We start from the raw sequence: 18154 nt of genomic DNA, 5'->3' as shown, positions 1-18154 counted from the left end.
GATTTTACTCCTTAAAAGGGGCCCAAGAGGTAGATTTGGGGCTGCTCTCTTTACCCCAACTTCGGAGGCAGTCGCTGGCCAGCTCTTGGGTGCACCGCAATTAAAATCAAGCTTGCTTTTTGGCTCAAATTGTGGTAGTTGGTCTTACTCTCGCTGTTGGGATTAACACAAATCACCCAGAGCTGCAAAGTGAGATCCTGTATCAAAAAGTAAAAAAACCTATTACCTCAACATAGTAAGCTGTTTGTATTCAAGTATCATACCCACTCAAGTGGTCCAGAGAGCAAGGCCAGATGTCTTCCAACTGTATAAAAGGACCTCATTCCTTCTGGGTGTGTGTGGCAGAGGGGTGGGGGTGGGGAGATTCTCTTCTTTTCTCTGAGAATTTGCCTGATGTGTTTTTGTTCACAGTGGCTACTTTTTTTCCCGCCTCTGCCTAATGGTGATTAAGTATGCGCCACTGCCCAGCAGAAATTACCTTTTGGGTCACCTTAATCACCCAAAGTAAGTTCATATGGATACTAAGGATGCTTCAAAAATCAGGGCAGGTTTTTGTTGTTGTTTTAAATGAGTTGGGGTGTTTTGACTGCGTATGTGTCCCTGGTGCCCCAGAGACCATTAGAGGACACTGTGTCTCCTAGAATTGGGGTTACGGGTGGCTGTGAGCTGCCTTACATGCATACTCGATTCCACTAAGTGCTCTGAACCGCTGGACCGTCTCTCCAGCCCTTTAGACTTATTTTTACATTGTGTGCGTGAATGGGCACGTGGGTGTCACAGCGCTCAGGGTTGATTCTTTTTCCGCCACGTGGCTTCCAGGTATCAAACTTAAGCGCCTTTGCTGGATGAGTCATCTCTCCGGGCCCCCAAATTACAACAGGTTAACAGGGTAGCACCGATTTGTTAGCTAGCTCCCTAACAGAACGACTCTGAAGCTTGAGGGTGCGGGTTTTGGTAAAGAGAAGACCACCCACCCCGCCCTAGGCACTAGGGACGGATTTAGAGACTCCACCATGCACTGCCCACAGTAAGGCTTCAGTACAGGCCCCAGCAAGGACGGCCACGCACGGGGCCTGCCAGCGGGAGGTCCGGCCGCTCCAGCAAGCAGAACCTCGGTTCCGGGAGGCACCCTCCCATCAGGGGGGAAGCTGGGCCGCCCCGCCGCGGGCCTGCGTCTCCGATGGGGACCCCAAGACGGGCGCCCTTGGCCTCTCAGGCACCTAAGGCAGCCCTCAACACGCAGCGCGGCGGAGCCCGTGTGCGCCGGGAGAGCCCGGAGGTTCGCACGGCGCGCGCGTCTACAACAGAACGTCCCCTAGGCGACGAGCCCAGGACCAGAGCGCTCCCGGGGCGCCGCTCCGGCGCATGCGCCGCGTGGCGCGCCGCCCCCGCGAGGCGCGCGACTCGCCGAGAACGCCGGACCACGCATGTGCAGAGCCCCCCCCTCCCCCGGCTGTGGAGGAGGGGCTTGCCTTCGTCCCGCGCGCTCCCGGTGGGGGGGGGAGACGGGGCGCTGTCAGGGCGCAGGCGCGGGCGCGCGGCCGCGGCGACGGTTGGGGGGGGGAGTTCTTCCGGAAGGTTCGGGAGGCTTCTGGAAAGAGCTCCGCGCGCTGGGCGGGCCCGCCGCTATATAAGGCAGGCGCGGGGGGCGGCGCGCCAGTTGCTTCAGTGTGGTGGTGCAGCCGGTCACGTCCCGTGCGTGGTCACTCCGCAAAGGTGAGGGCCCGGTCTGCGGGGGCCTGGTGGGGGGATGCGGGGTGCGAGCCTGCGGGGTGCGAGCCTGTGCGGGGCCGGCGGGCCGGCGGGGCCGCCTTCCGAGCCCCTCAGCCCGCGGAGGTGGGCCGCCATGACCAGACAGACCCTAGGCCCCGGGCGGCCGCCGCGCCTCAGCCCCAGGCCCTGGCCGAGGATGCGGCCCCGGCTTCGCCGCCGCCGAGAGGAAGAGCCGGGCGCGAGGCGAGCGTTCGGCTCCCGCCTCCTGCGCCGGCCACCGCGGCTCCCGGCGGGGCTCCGGAGGCGCCATAGCGCAGGGCGGTGGGGGAGGGTGGCGGTTGGGGACGGCGTGCGTGGAGCCGCTCGGGTCCGAACGTCTTCCCGGAGTTGCGCACATGCGCCTCGTAATTACCGCATTCTGAAATGAGGTCATCCCTTTGTCATCCAGCCGCCCCCCTTCTCGCCTTTTCCTGTTGGGTCCCTTTCTTAAGACGCAATCGAGTTCTGCAGATCAATTTATAGGGCGAGTATTAATGAGGACGGTTGCAGACAGACCGTGAGGCTTGAAAGTCGCTGTGCTCTTTCTAGATGCCTGAGGAAACCCAGACCCAAGACCAACCCATGGAGGAGGAGGAGGTCGAGACTTTCGCCTTTCAGGCAGAAATCGCCCAGTTGATGTCCTTGATCATCAATACTTTCTATTCAAACAAAGAGATCTTTCTGAGGGAGCTGATTTCAAATTCATCAGATGTAAGTGTATCCTTGGAGAATTAGGTTTCGGTTCAGTTAAAAAAAAAATTCACCTTGGCTATATGCTTGACGTTTTTCGTGTTTTCTTAATAGGCTCTGGACAAAATCAGATACGAGAGTCTGACGGACCCTAGTAAACTAGACTCTGGGAAGGAGCTGCACATTAATCTTATTCCCAACAAACAAGATCGAACCCTTACTATTGTGGATACAGGAATTGGAATGACCAAGGCTGACCTGATCAATAACCTTGGTACTATTGCCAAGTCTGGTACCAAAGCCTTTATGGAGGCTTTGCAGGCTGGTGCAGATATCTCTATGATTGGCCAGTTTGGTGTTGGTTTTTACTCTGCATATTTGGTTGCTGAGAAAGTGACTGTGATCACCAAACATAATGATGATGAGCAGTATGCCTGGGAATCCTCAGCAGGGGGCTCATTCACAGTGAGGACTGACACAGGTAGGCAAAAGCCAGAATTTTTGGAGAGATTGGGGTGGGGTGGGGGTGGCGTGTGCCTGACTAGGTTTAGTCAAGTGGTTGAGAATGTTAGGTGGGAGAATTGTAAAGAGTTCAGAGGTAGTCTGTGATACCTAGTTTAGTCCTCCGACAGAATTGTTAGAGGGTGAGTTTGAGGAGCTGGGTTGCTAGAGGAAATACAAAAATTGTATGTACAGGTAATGTTTGCTCAGTAGTAGTGCAAACGGTGGGGGCATTTGCATGTGTAATGAAGGTGAGCTGTCTGGGGTTCGGGAGCAGGGTGAAGACACACTAATAATGATTTCACTCCCCCTCACGCCTCCAGCAAGCACTGAGGTTACAGACTATTTTAATACTGACTGTCTCAGCCATTTAAATTGAGGCCATTACCTTTTTCCGTTCACCAGGTGAACCAATGGGCCGTGGAACAAAGGTTATCTTACACCTGAAAGAAGACCAAACCGAGTATTTGGAGGAACGGAGAATAAAGGAGATTGTAAAGAAACATTCTCAGTTTATTGGCTACCCCATCACTCTCTTCGTAAGTTTTTTCCTTTCAACTTCAGATGTAACAGCTGTGGCCGCTCACTCTGTAGACTGGGCTGACCTCAAACTCAGATCCACCTGCCTCTGCCTCAAGTGCTGGGATTAAAGTGTGTGCCAACATGGCTGGCCAAAATCCTAGTTTTTTGTTTTTTAATATTTATAGTTTTTTGTTTTTTAATATTTGTTATGTATACAGTGTTCTGCCTGCTTGTATGCCTGCACTCCAGAAGAAGGCATCAGATCTCATTATCGATGGTTGTGAGCCACCATGTGGGTGCTGGGAATTGAACTCAGGACCCCCTGGAAGAACAGCCAGTGCTCTTAACCTCTGAGCTATCTCTCTCTCCAGCCTAAAAATCCTAGTTCTTAAAAGTAATGGTAAATCTAACGTTTACTAGAAGTAGGGTAAAGCCTGTTTGGAACCAGTTTGTTAGGTCTGTGTATTCTGAAAAGGGCTGTTGATGAAAGTATGGACAATACTGATGGGAAAGAAGCCTCTGGTTATGTAGTGCCTGCTGGGTTCATTTTGATTTATTTATATTTCATTCCTTAGCTGTGTCCTTTAGTTGTATAATGCAGACATTGAAGTGACTTGTCTTTTTGAAGGTGGAGAAGGAACGTGATAAGGAAGTCAGTGATGATGAAGCTGAAGAAAAAGAAGATAAAGAGGAAGAGAAAGAAAAAGAAGAAAAGGAGTCAGAGGACAAGCCTGAAATAGAAGATGTTGGTTCTGATGAAGAAGAAGAAAAGAAAGATGGTGACAAGAAGAAGAAGAAGATAAGAGAAAAGTACATTGATCAAGAAGAACTCAACAAAACAAAGCCTATTTGGACCAGAAATCCTGATGACATTACTAATGAAGAATATGGAGAATTTTACAAGAGCTTAACCAACGATTGGGAAGAACATTTGGCAGTGAAGGTAAGTGACTACTGCATGCTTTAAAGCTAGTCTGCAGTTTATCAGGTTGGATTATCTTTACACCCACTCACCTATAGAATGTACACTTAAAAGTATTTCATTTTATTGCAGCATTTTTCTGTTGAAGGACAATTGGAGTTCCGGGCCCTTCTTTTTGTCCCAAGACGTGCTCCTTTTGATCTGTTTGAAAACAGAAAGAAAAAGAACAACATCAAGTTGTATGTGCGCAGAGTTTTCATCATGGATAACTGTGAGGAGTTAATCCCTGAGTATCTGAGTAAGTATGAGTAGGAAGAATAAGCAGTGTTAACAACAGTCAAGAAAATGGATCCTATTTCTTCTGGGGTCTGTATTGGTTTAGGGGGCTGAGGATGTCAACTGTTGGCAGAGTCCTTGCCTAACTTGAGGCTCTAGGTTCAGTCCCCTGGAGATAAAAGATGATGCATTACAGTGTTTAAGAATGATTAGTTATTTTTGGTCTTCTTTTCCTACCCAGATTTCATTAGAGGAGTGGTGGATTCTGAGGATCTTCCTCTAAATATTTCCCGTGAAATGTTGCAGCAAAGCAAAATTTTGAAAGTTATCAGAAAGAATTTGGTCAAGAAATGTTTAGAACTATTTACTGAACTGGCAGAAGATAAAGAAAACTACAAAAAGTTTTATGAGCAGTTCTCAAAAAATATAAAGGTTGGTGTTGACACATTTTCCTGTTAACTGGCAGTTTTCAAACTAGCTTTGGTTTCTGGTGGTTGGTTTTTGAGACAAGTGTTTGGTTTTTGTTTTTTGAGAAAGGGTTTCTCTGTAACAGCCTTGGCTGTCCTGGAATTCACTTTGTAGACCAGGTTGGCCTTGAACTCACTGAGTGTTGGAATTAAAGGCTGGCCTCAAACTTCGATACCTCTGCCTCCCAAGTGTTTCTATCTGTAAATGTGGGAAATGTTCATGTGCCTTATGTATGGTTTGTTTCAGCTTGGAATTCATGAAGACTCTCAAAATCGGAAGAAGCTTTCAGAGCTGTTGCGGTACTACACATCTGCTTCTGGAGATGAGATGGTTTCTCTCAAGGACTATTGCACCAGAATGAAGGAAAACCAGAAGCACATCTACTTTATCACAGGTGATGGTGTTTTCTCTGCCTGTGTGATGCTGAGGACAGCATTTTTGTAAGCAAGAGTGTCCAATCTAGTTACACTTAAGCCTATAACTAGGTAGAAAAGTTGAGTGCATGAAACCATTTCTAAAAGTAACTTTATTTCTCAGGTGAGACCAAGGACCAAGTTGCTAACTCGGCCTTTGTGGAACGTCTCCGAAAGCATGGCTTAGAAGTAATCTATATGATTGAGCCCATTGATGAGTATTGTGTGCAACAGCTGAAGGAATTTGAGGGTAAGACCTTGGTGTCAGTTACCAAAGAAGGACTGGAACTCCCAGAAGATGAAGAGGAGAAAAAGAAACAGGAAGAGAAAAAGACAAAATTTGAAAACCTCTGCAAAATTATGAAAGATATTTTGGAGAAAAAGGTTGAAAAGGTATGTGAACGTTTCCTTGCATTTCTATCACTGACCTGCTACTTGGTCCTTTTATCTTAGGAAAAAAAAATAGTTTGGATTACATAACTGCCGATTGGTACCTACACTTGCATGTATTTTTGCTAAGTTTTCATAGGCCTTAGTCATCACTTGGTGTGTTTTTGTTTTTAAACAGGTGGTTGTATCAAACCGACTGGTGACATCCCCATGCTGTATTGTCACGAGCACATACGGGTGGACAGCAAACATGGAGAGAATCATGAAAGCTCAAGCCCTCAGAGACAACTCAACAATGGGTTACATGGCAGCAAAGAAGCACCTGGAGATAAACCCTGATCACTCCATTATTGAAACCCTACGGCAAAAGGCGGAGGCTGACAAGAATGACAAGTCTGTGAAGGATCTGGTCATCTTGCTGTATGAAACTGCACTCCTGTCTTCTGGCTTTAGTCTGGAAGATCCCCAGACACATGCTAACAGGATCTACAGGATGATCAAGCTTGGTCTAGGTAAGATGCAGACTACATGTTAGAAGGAAAAGAAACGTGTTCATTATGAGCTATTTGAGACAAAAATTGGATTATTGCTCTTGTGGAAGACCTCAGCTATGTAAGGGGTGAATGAATAGTGTCCTTTGTTTTGAGGTAGTCAGTCACATTAGCCCAAACTTAGCCTCAGATAGCTGAGGGTAGCCTTGGACTGATTCTGTTGCCTCTGCCTCGTAAGTGCTGAGGTTTACAGGCATGTACTTGACCTGCCCAGTATGAATGAGGTTCCTGGGGTTTTTTTGGTTTTGTATTTTTTAATGCTCAGTCTAAAGCAATTTGAGACTGGCATTAACAACTGCAACCCTTATATTTTCAAATCAAGGTATTGATGAAGATGATCCTACTGTGGATGATACCAGTGCTGCTGTAACTGAAGAGATGCCACCCCTGGAAGGAGATGACGACACATCGCGCATGGAAGAAGTAGACTAAACTTCACCAGAACTTTGACGCTTACCTTCATTCCTTCTCTGATAATATATTTTCCAGGATTTTTGTTTATTTTTGTTAACGTTTAAAACATCTGTGTGGCATGTAAACTAAGGGGAAGATAAAAATTTCTTTCTACTTGTGATACTGTGATACTATAGGTTTAATTCAACAGGTTGGTAGAACGTTTGTTGTAAGACGTAATGTAACCTATTAACTGTGGTCTGAAGTGTTTAGCTGTTCAGAAGCTGGATTCCTTAGTAGACCAAATAATTTGTCACTTGGGAGTATTCTGAGATTTAGCTTCATGTTTAAAAGGAAAAAAATTAAGATGGCTTAAGTTTCATCTTAAAATTTTTCATCCCCTGTAGTCATTCTGCATGTTGTAGTCTTAGAAGAACAAAAGCTAAAACAGAAGAATTCCCCATGTGGCTTGTTTTCCAAAGTACCGAGAACAAAACCCTATGCTTCCCTAGGTCTTGTAACCCTTCAAGTCTGAATGGAAATATAGTGCTTGGTCATATTCTACTTTAAAAGGTAAATACAGATGAGATTAAAAAAAAAAAAGGTGTGAAATGTGTTTCGTTTTTTTAAATAAGAGGTACTAGAATCTTTGTAGCTTAGTGGTAGAAGGTGGTTGAAGGCATTTAAGCAATAAAGAACTGGTTTAGGAGTCAGGCAGTGGTAGTACACACCTTTAATCCCAGCACTTGGGAGGCAGAGGCAGGCGGATATCTGAGTTCCAGGCCAGCCTGGTCTACAGAATAAGTTCCAGGAAAGGCACCAGCACTACAGAGAAACCCTGTCTTGGAAAAAAAAAGAAAGAAACTGGTTTAGGAAGAGGTAGCCAGGGTGCAATGGGGTTCTGTGTTAAAGCCAGCAAAGTTTTATAGGGAAATCCTGCTCACTTGAGTGTGACAACCTGGATGGTGCAGCTAGCCTCTGGTGCAGGCGGGATGTGCAAGATCCTAATCCATCAGTACCACACAAACAGCTGTGGACAGAATGGCAAAGTCAAAGTGGCGGCAGTACATCAAATAGGATGAATCCTGATCAGAATGCATTGCATGGGGGAGGGAGGGTTGGTAGTAGCGCAGGAGGCACGAAGATGTTCCACCACCATGAAGAGGCAGAGGAAGTAGTCCTCCATAGGTTCAAATAACCTGGGGCTGGCTAGCAGGTGGTTAGTGGTCTAGCATGCATGAAGTCCTGGGTTCCATCCATTCACACAAAATACAGGCAGGATTAGGACTTCAAGGCCAGCCTAAACTGCATGAGACCTTGTCTCAAGCAATGGGAAGGTATAGTTCAAAGTGGAGTTGGATGATGGCGGTGGTTACACAATGTGCATATACTCAACAGTAAAAAGGTGGAGGCAACTGTGAACAACCTCCTGTCCACTGGCCCAATTACACTTACAGGACTGTTGCAGGGTTTCTATTGCTATGAAACACCATGACCAACTTGGGGAGAAAAGGGTTTATTTACCTTACACCTCCACAGCCCTGTTAATCAAAGGAAGTCAAGATGGGAAGGAATCTGGAGGCCGAGGCCATGGAAGGGCTTCTGCCTCAGCTTGCCTCAGGCTTGCTTAGCCTGCTCATAGAACCCAGAACCACCAGCCAGTAGCAGCAGCACCCAGAATGGGCTGGGCCCTCCCCCTTCTGTCCTTAAGAAAATGCTCTGCAGGCATGCATAAGGCCCATCTTAGGCCCCCCCCCCTTTTTTTTAAACCCCCAACTTCTACCCCTGAGACATCTCTAGCTGTCTTGAAACCAGGTTGGCCTGGAAGTCCTAAAGAACTGCTTGCCTCTGCTGGGATTGAAGACATGCAGACATGCACCACACGGCCCGGCTCTCTGGAGGCTTTTTTTTTTTTTTAATTAAAAATTTTTTAAGGGTTTACTTTATAATACCAAGTTATAGACTACCATTTTGTAAGAGCCAGCAGCATGAACTTAAGCAGCTAGTCATCACGTCCACAGTGAAGAGCAGAGATGAATGAATGCACCCATTTGCCCATTTTCTTGAGCTGACCGGTTTCTGTCTATATAGTAAGCAAATACGTGTGCTTGCATAGGAATGATGATGATGCCCACAATAGGCTGGGTCCATATCAATAGGACAACCCTCCACAGACATGCCCCGGTACTCATCTGATTAAAAGTTACTGAAATGAGATTCCCCCTGCCTTAGAGGCCTTAGTTGAAGTTCCCTCCTCTCAGATGACAAACTTGTCAGTTGACACAAAACTAGCCAGCACAGGGATTTCCTGAGTTTGACACAAGGTCTTAACAGCCAAGGCTAACCTGAACGTTCCATGGCTAAAACTGTCTTTGAGCTCTTCTCCCAAGTGTGGCATTACAAGTGTACCCCATCATTCCCTGCTCTGGTGTGTGTCTAGTCGTGAGGATTAAATGTAGGATCTCATGCATTTTAGGGAAGTGCTCATCACTGAGCTGAGGCACATCCATAGCTTCTCTTGTTTGTTAGTTTTTTGGTTTGTTTGTTTTTTTAAAATATGGAACGTTTCACGAATTTGCTTGTCATCCTTGCACAGGGGCCATGCTAATCTCTCTATCATTACAGTTTTGGTGTATGTGCTGCCGAAGCAAGCACGGTTTTGGTTTTTTGAGGCTTGATTTCTCTGTGTATCCCTGGCTGTCCTGGAACTCTCTCTGTAGACCAGGCTGACCTGGAACTCACAGAAATCTGCCTGCCTCTGCCTCCCAAGTGCTGGGACTAAAGGTGTGCGCCACCACGGCTGGGACCATAGCTTATTTTTTCTTGTGAGATCTCCATGTAGCCCAGGCTGTCTTGGAACTTGGTATATAACTGGTCTCACCACTCTCAGAGATCTCCCCTCAGTGCTTAGGAGGATTACAGGGATAAGCCACCATTCCCAATTCACACAACTATTTTCAAAATATTTCATCCCACAAACAGCATGCCTGATTGAGTGAGCACTAACTTGGTTGGCATGGCCTCTCCGCCTCTGCATTCCAGCTAACACCCACTCCATTGTCTGCCTCTGGTTAGATGCCTCTCTTGAGAAAATCTTTTTGTGACATATGCCCCTGAATGTTCTTGCATTCTCTCCCTCCCTCTGAGTATGTTACCCAATACCTCTCACATTGTAGGGTAGCACTCTACCACTGTGCTACACTCCCAGGCTACCCGTACCTTCCGTTGCACACTGTAATGGGATGACTGGTAGCTGCAGGTCAGCCTGCCTCTCCTGTCTGCTGCAAAGACAGGTGTGGACAGAAAGTCTTCACTGCTGGCTTGGTGCACAAGGCAGGCGCCTGGTCCATATTTGTGGGATGAATAACCGATAAATACAATTGATACTTTGCCTTTGTGCCGAGAGCAATTCATTTACATGCTTTTGTATCGTTTAGGAAGCTTTGTTGCCCCGTCTAAGGGTTCTGGATGTGCTCAGACCTTTAAAGAATGATTTGCAGAGTTGTCTTCCATGGGAAGGAACATCACCTCCTTGGGAAGAACATTCCAGGAAGCTGTGCTTCTGGTGAGTCACTGTGTATTAATAGCAACACCAAAATCTGAACAAAGATTAGTAAGTTACTGCAGAGCCAAGAAGCTGAACTGACTGCCAAGTGTTGGCCTGCAGCATGCTTCACCTTCCCATGAAAGCTCTTCAAAGCCTTGACACTTGACCAATGGGAATTCTAGGACTGGAGGGGTCGATGAAGAGACTGGCCAGCTTGAACGTGGTAAGCACTCTCCATTCTCTATGCCTTAGATGACATTCCTAAAGCTAGCCACCAAGGTCTAGTCCCTTTTGTCCACTTCCTCCTCTTGAGGCTGACTACCAAGGTCCAGCTATCAAAGAATTGAAGTCCAGCAATCAAAAGCCCCTTTGGAGCCAGCTGGTGGTAGTGCACGTCTATAATCCCAGCACTCAGGATGCAGAGGCAGGAGGATCTCTGAGTTCAAGGCCAGCCTGGTCTGCAGAGCGAGTTCCAGGATAGTCAAGACAACAAAGAGAAACCCTGTCTCAACAAACAAACAAAAACAACAACAAAAACTCTTTGGTTCACCTAAATAAATGCCCAATCAAAATATCCAAGCCCATTCTAACGCAGACCTCCCCTTTTCTCTTCTTAAAAATGACACTGCCGGGCAGTGGTGGCGCACGCCTTTAATCCCAGCACTCGGGAGGCAGAGGCAGGTGGAACTCTGTGAGTTTGAGTCCAGCCTGATCTACAGAGTGAGTTCCAGGACAGGCTCCAAAACTACACAGAGAAACCCTGTCTCGAAAAATCAAAAAAAAAAAAAAAAAAAAAGAAAGAAAGAAAAATGACGCCTGCAAGGTCATTCACTTCTGTTTTTCTGCCTGAGTCAGAAACCAGCCACTTTAACTTTTCTTCCCCTCTCAATAAAGTGCTCTCAGGGCTGGAGAGATGGCTCAGTGGTTAAGAGCACTGGCTGCCCTTCCAGAGGACCTGGGTCCAATTTCCAGCACCCACATGGTGGCTCATGATCATTTGTGATGGGCCCTGATGCCGCCGCCTTCTTGCCTGCAGGCAGACATGCAGACAGAGCACTCATACAAAAGTAAATAAATCTTAAAAAATAAGAAAATAAATGTGAAAACAGGTGTTTGAGTGTGTTTGTGCCTAATCCGGGGCCCAGGAGGGAACCCCAGTGTGGAGGGTCTCCGCCAGTTGAACCACTTGTTTAAGATTTAAGAGATTCCTAATTGTGAATGTGTGTGTGGAGTGAGGGTTCGAACACGTGATGCGAAACAATGGGAACTCGGAAGACATGGAGTTCCAGGCAGTTGTGAGCTGCCTGATGTGGGTATAAAGCCAAGTCCTCTGCAAAAGGATGTGCTCTTGGTGCTGGACCATCCCGAGCCCGTTCATCTTCTGTCTGCTTGCTGGTTGGTTCTTGTTTGACACAGGCCTTTACGGAGCCCAGGCTGGCCTCTAACTCCCTAGGTAACTAAGATAACACGGAACCTTCTTCCTGCTTCTGCTTCTCAAGTGCTGGGATTACAGGCCTGGGCCATTTTGGTGTTTTGTTTGTAAGGCAGCATCCACTATATAGCCCTGACTGGCCTTGACATCACTGTGTAGCCCAGGTTAACCTAAAATTCACGATGATACCATCCTTCTGCCTCAGTCCCCAAGTGCTGCGATTACATGCCTGCTTACCACACCAGGCAGAAAATGCATTAAACGCATTGTATTTATTTTTTATTTAAATTATAGTGTGTGTGTACAGGTGCCATGTGTGGAGGTCAGAGGACAACTTTCAGGGGTCCATTCTCTTCTTCCATCATGTGGGTTCCAGAGATAAACTTAGGTCCAGGTTGTCAGGCTTGGCAGCAAGTGCCGTTACGTGTTGAGCATCCCACCAGCTCCAGGAAGTGCACTTTAAGTTGACGTCCCATGGATAGGCTTAGTGGAGGTGTGCCTTTAACACCAGCATTCAGGAACCAGAGTCAGGCAGATCTCTGTGAGTTTGAGACCAGCCTAATCTGCATAATGAGATTGAGATCAGTCAGGCAGGGCTACATAGTGAGACCCTGTCTCAAAACCAAAAAGAAAGCACCAAACTAGAATAAAATGATCCAAGTCTGACAACAGGTATACTCTGTCCTTCTGAAGGTGTGATCCTTCCTTCGGCTTCAGTTTGGCACAGCTGAGAAGTTACAGTGCTTCCCTTGAGAGAACCGGCCTGAACTAGAGAAATTTTGCCTGCTTGATTTTAGGAGAAACGTAGAGAAACGTTGGCACGGGAAGTTTAAAAATGCCTAACACAAGCAGCTCACAGTCCGGCCTGAGCCCAAGCAGACCTGGGCCGGGGCTAGGGAGCCGGCTGCTCCGGCTAGGGAGCCGGCCCCAAGCAGTTTTTAATGGATTCTTGTCACGTTGGGCGCCAGATGTAGATGTATCCAATCGTCTTTTTAAAATAAAAAACACAGAGCCAATGTAAAAGAGAGAAAGCCAAGAGGTCAGAGCTCAGAGATAAAATCTTACCTCCTGCAGTGCTCCTAACTTCCCCGAGAGAGAGAGAGAGAGAGAGAGAGAGAGAGAGAGAGAGAGAGAGAGCTACTTCCTGTTTGTCTGTGTTTAAATAGTCTTTCTGTTCTGCCTTCTCATTGGTTCTAAACCAAACCACATGGACTGCTCTCACCCAATGTGAGGTTGAACTGTTGACCTTGTGTACAACCTACTTCACAAATGAGTCTGTCAGATACTATAAGCCTATAGGCTGAAGATGATGCCCCAACACTGCGGAGAAACCTCAGGTGACTGTCCAGGCAGCTGGCTGTTTCTGTCAACTCACAAAATTTTTGGAAGTTGCTTTTGTGCACTTCCTGTTTTTATTTTTGTTAGCTAATATTATTTCCTTCTTGGGTCTCTGAGGGAGTTGAAGATTAGTTAGTTATAGTTGAAGATAATTAGGATAGAAAGTGAATTAGATACATTTTGGACTTACTAAAATAGGACAGATAAGGGAATTATTTTTCTCTGATTTGTCAAATACAAATGGACTAGACATCTTTTAGGTATTTGTTACTTGTATATATTGTATATAGTTATTGTACTTTTGTATATAGTTTTTCTTTTGTTAGTTATAACCTTTTGCCTTTTTTCTTTTTATTAAAATAGAAAAGGGGAAATATGGTGATATTTTATTTGTACTGAAATGTAATTTTAATTTTATGTTAATAAATAAAGTTGCCCTGGGGTCAGAGCTATTAGAGCCATAGCAAGAGCATGGTGGTTAGAAGAGCTAGGTAGATTTCTGTGTGTTCAGGGATACAGCCAGTATTGGAGACATATGCCTTTAAGACCTGGAGGGCGGTACTTACAGGCAGTGATGAGGCAGTCATGTGGTTTGGTTTAGAACCAATGAGAAGGCAGAACAGAAAGACTATTTAAACACAGACAAACAGGAAGTAGCTCTCTCTCTCGGGGAAGTTAGGAGCACTGCAGGAGGTAAGATTTTATCTCTGAGCTCTGACCTCTCGGCTTTCTCTCTTTTACATTGGCTCTGTGTTTTTTATTTTAAAAAGACGATTGGATACATCTACACCTAACCGTCCCCAAACCAGACAGGCTGGGAATTGTAGTTGTCAGGAACTAAAGGGAGTAGAGCGATCCTGAGCAACACTGCAGACACAACTAAGAGGCGCAGAGCATTTGGTCTCCTCTCTTCTTAAACACTCGGGGGGGTGGGGGTGTGGAGAGATGGCTCAGAGGTTAAGAGCACCTGCTGCTCTTCCAGAGGCCCAGAGTTCAATTCCCAGCAACCACATGGTGGCTCACAACCATCTGTAATGAGATCCTGTGCCCTCATATGGCCTGCAGGGACACATGCAGGCAGAACACTGTATACATAATAAATAAATATATCTTAAAAAAAAAAAAACACTCGGGAAACTGAGGCAAGAGGATGTGGAGTTTGAGGCCAGTCTGGGATATCTAGTGAGCTCCTGTCTCGCAGTGAAATGAAGCAGGATAAAGCACCCGCCCAAGATGAAAAGAAGCGTAGGGGTTGGAGTTGTCTCTGCTGGTAGAGTGCTTACGCAGTGCTCAGTCCCAGCGCTGTCGGGACAGGGGCCGAGAGTGAAGTCGTGCAAGGGGAATTCTGGGTGCTTGTGAGGAAACGCCAAGACGACGAGACAAGTCTGCTGACCTGGGTGTCCTCCAGACTCTGAACTGTTGGTGGAATGCTCGAGTGCCCTCCGGGTGTGGCAGACAGGAGTGAGTTCCCTTCAGATTATCCGCTACAACTGTCCGTTGTTAGTGTTTCGGTGCCAAGGTGGGGAACGCGTCTTTACCAGGCGCAGCTGTCCTTGTTGCTATAGACAGGTTGAGTGCATGAGACCTTTACTCAGGTGACTCTCGCAAACTGGCGATTGCATGCGACTTTAGTCCACCTCATTTTCAGGCTCCACTCTCCCAGGTCCCACCACCAACCAAAGTGGTAAACATAGCACCCCATAAAATGGCTGATGGTCTATGCCTGTAATCCCAGCACTCGGGAGTGGAGACAGGAGAATCAGAAGTGCCTGGACATCTTGGGCCACATAGTGAGTTCAAGGCCAACCAGGGCTGCATAAAATCCAAGAACTTATTTCAAAAAAAAAAAAATTATAAAAAAAAACCACACATTGCTCTGCCAGGCATTGGTGGTGCACGCCTTTAATCCTAGCACTTGGGAGGCAGGGGGCAGGCAAATCTCAGTGAGTTCGAGGCCAGCCTGGTCTACAAAGCGAGATCCAGGACAGCCAGGACTATTACACAGAGAAACCCTGTCTCAAAAAAACAAAACAAAACAAAAACTGAAAAACAAAACAATTGGGGACTGGAGAGATTGCTCAGCGTTTAAGAGCACTGGCTGCTCTTCCATGGACCAGGGTTTGATTCCCAGCACCCACTTGGTGCCTCGCAACTGTAACTCTTTTTCTAGGGGATCGGATGTCCTCTTCTGGCCTCCATAGGCACCAGGCATATACAAGCTGTGCAAAACAGCCATACACGTAAAATAAAAGTGGGTATTAGAAATACCAATAATTGGTCAAGGAGCCCCCCAAGTCCTTCAAACATGGGAACTATTGCCACTGCTCTTGGGTGCCCACCGTAACTAGCTAGGAGGGCCGGCCCTGTTGCTTGCAGGACATAGATCAAGCTGGAGCTCAGCTTAAAGGGGCCGTGCAGGCCGGGGGGGGGGGGGGGGGGGGGGGGGGGGGGGGGGGGGGAGGGGGACGGCGGGCGGGACGGAGGGAGGGGGGAGGGGGGAGGGGACGACAACAGCCACCGGCGGTGGTTCCTCAGCACTGGACGCGACACGCTCAGGCAGTGTGTGCCCCCCCCCCCACTGCAGCAGTAGTGTGAAGGTTACGGGGGTGGGTGACCACTTCCTGAGCAGATCTAAGGTGTGCTCTACAGAAGAGACTGCATCCCCGGGACTGTGGACCTGCCAAAATCCCAGTGCTTCTCAACCTTCCTGATGCTGCGTTTGACCCCTTAACGTAGGTCCTCATGCGGTGACCCCAACCGTGAGATTAGTTTTTGTATTTCCTAACTGTAATTTTGCTGCTGTTGCGAATTATATGGTAGCTATCTGATATGCAGGGTATCTGATATGCCACCTCTGTGAAACAGGCCCAAAGGGCTCAGGACCCACAGGCTAAGAACCAGTGGCTTGAGCCGGGCAATGGTGGTGCACACCTTTAATCCCAGCACTCGGGAGGCAGAGCCAGGCAGATCTCTGTGAGTTCGAGGCCAGCCTGGTCTACAGAGTGAGATCCAGAAAAGGCACAAAGCTACACAGAGAAACCCTGTCTCAAAAAATTAAAATAAATAAATAAATAAATAAAGGAAAAAAAAATAAAAATAAAAAATAAAAAGAACCAGTGGCTTATGAGTTCATAGGCCCAGGAAGAACCTGAATGCTAAATGGCCTTACCTAACTTTGTGCTTATATCCTAGGTTAGTGCTGCTTTCAGCCTCAGCCAGCTAACTCTCCTGTGGGCAGCAGGGCAGACTCATAACGGTCACAGTGCTGAGAAGAAGTGATTGTCGAGGGCTCAGCCCTAAGCAGGACATCTCTATCCACACCCCAGGGTCGGGAAATACGGAAGAGGGGCAGGAAGAGCCTAAGAGCTGGAGGATGGGGAAGAGCGCCGTGAAATAGTCCTCTGCGCAGGACACAGCCATTGCACTCAAGGACGAAACCCTGACAGGGTCAAGTCCAAAAGGTTAGTTAACAGTCCGCCTGGCAGCACCAGGTAAACTCATTTGGCCGCCAGAAAAGGGGGGGGGGGCATGAAAGTGGTAGGTGGACATGTTACGGGGTGCCAAAGGAAGTAGGAGGGAGAAATTGGGGTGCCTAAGACCAAGATACATTGTATGCACAAATGAAATTGTCAGAGAATAAATGAGATGCAGAAAAGAGAGAAAGCAGAAATGTAAGGCGGCTAGTATGTCCGTCAGTGGAAGGGCTTGTGCTTGGCCTGTGCATGGTGCGAGCTGGAGCTCCAGCATGGGAAGCGTAAGCGTGGGCTGTCTCGGCAGTCAGGAACACTTGATGCTCTTGCAGAAGACGTGGGTTCAGTTCCCGGCATCCCCATGGTGGCTCACGACCATCTAACTCCAGTTGCAGGGATTCCCGACACCCTCTCTGGCATCAATGGGACTGTGGTATGCAGGGACATGGGCAGAACACCCGTACACATAAAATAAATTTAAAATAACAATAATCTTTAAGAAGAAGAAAGGAACACGTGCGTACCCCATACCAGTTGTAGCCTACAAGTGTGTTGGCCTGTAGCCTGAGGGTGTTGGATCGCAGCTAGTCTGGTGGGCAAAGTGGGCTCACCAAATGGGTGTCATTGGCTGTAGGTCCCCGTTTTTTTTTTTTTTTTTTTTTTTTTTTCCGAGACAGGGTTTCTCTGTGTAGCTTTGCGCCTTTCCTGGAACTCACTTGGTAGCCCAGGCTGGCCTCGAACTCACAGAGATCCACCTGGTTCTGCCTCCCGAGTGCTGGGATTAAAGGCGTGCGCCACCAATGCCCGGCGGTCCCCGTTTCTTGCTTAGAGATCCAGTTCCACAAGGGACCTATGTTCCTTAACAGTCCACTCTTTTCTGTTGTTGTTGTTTTTCAAGACAGGGTTTCTCTGGGTAGCCCTGCTGTCCTAGAACTCGCTCTGTAGTCCAGGCTGGCCTTCGACTCGCAGAGATCCACCTGTCTCTGCCTCCTGAGTGCTGGAATTAAAGACATGTGCCACCACAGCCCAGCAATAGTCCACCCTTATTTCCTTAGGTGTTTGTTGTTGAGACAGGGTCTCATGTAGCTCAGGCTGGCCTTGAACTCACTGTCAAGGATGACCTTTAGCTCCTGATCGTCCTGCCTCTACCTCTTGGGCACTGGGATTACAAGTGTGAGCCAGCATGCATGGCCCCCTTAATTCTATAGGTCCCTCCCCGCTTAGGTCCTCCCTGGGCTCCACTCGTGTCTGATTTCACCTGTGTGGCTTTCCATTGTGGATTTCAGAGGCGCCCAAGGGCGGGGGAGACAAGACACTAGCCAAGCCCCCTCCTTTCCTTCAGCTACTGAGTTCTCTCATCTTGTCCCACCTTTTCCTTAATGTCTCTCCATCCTCACACGTACATAGCCAGAGTACTGGGAAGCGCCTTCAAATGCACGGGTGATCAAGGATGTCCTTTCTCATCCATCTGCCCTGGGAGGTCAGGGTG

The 18154-nt window shown here is 47.6% G+C and overlaps 1 protein-coding gene and 1 non-coding gene across 2 annotated transcripts; one reads left to right on the top strand and one right to left on the bottom strand.

The window, feature by feature from the left end:
* The first annotated feature begins 1581 nt into the window (after positions 1–1581).
* Hsp90aa1 (heat shock protein 90 alpha family class A member 1) lies at positions 1582–7481 on the top strand. Its single transcript, XM_028883807.2, has 11 exons — positions 1582–1716; positions 2302–2463; positions 2557–2923; positions 3349–3482; positions 4094–4408; positions 4520–4685; positions 4905–5095; positions 5378–5525; positions 5669–5937; positions 6113–6446; positions 6808–7481. The coding sequence occupies exons 2-11, from the start codon at positions 2302–2304 to the stop codon at positions 6915–6917; spliced, it is 2196 nt and encodes a 731-aa protein (XP_028739640.1). The 5' UTR covers positions 1582–1716; the 3' UTR covers positions 6918–7481.
* Positions 7482–9429: 1948 nt separating this feature from the next.
* LOC114703102 lies at positions 9430–9533 on the bottom strand. The gene has a single exon (XR_003736089.1). It is a non-coding gene; the product is annotated as a U6 spliceosomal RNA (small nuclear RNA).
* Positions 9534–18154: the final 8621 nt, after the last annotated feature.

This window comes from Peromyscus leucopus, chromosome 14, assembly GCF_004664715.2.
Source record: "Peromyscus leucopus breed LL Stock chromosome 14, UCI_PerLeu_2.1, whole genome shotgun sequence".
NCBI lineage: Eukaryota > Metazoa > Chordata > Mammalia > Rodentia > Cricetidae > Peromyscus > Peromyscus leucopus.
This window is presented reverse-complemented; position numbering and strand designations above follow the sequence as displayed.

Bases quoted from the DNA above. Each gene is read 5' to 3' on its own strand.
- Hsp90aa1 (XM_028883807.2), top strand. From the start codon at position 2,302: ATGCCTGAGGAAACCCAGACCCAAGACCAACCCATGGAGGAGGAGGAG. The intron at 3,483-4,093 runs GTAAGTTTTTTC...GTCTTTTTGAAG, and splicing joins GCTACCCCATCACTCTCTTC to GTGGAGAAGGAACGTGATAA. The intron at 6,447-6,807 runs GTAAGATGCAGA...TTTCAAATCAAG, and splicing joins GATGATCAAGCTTGGTCTAG to GTATTGATGAAGATGATCCT.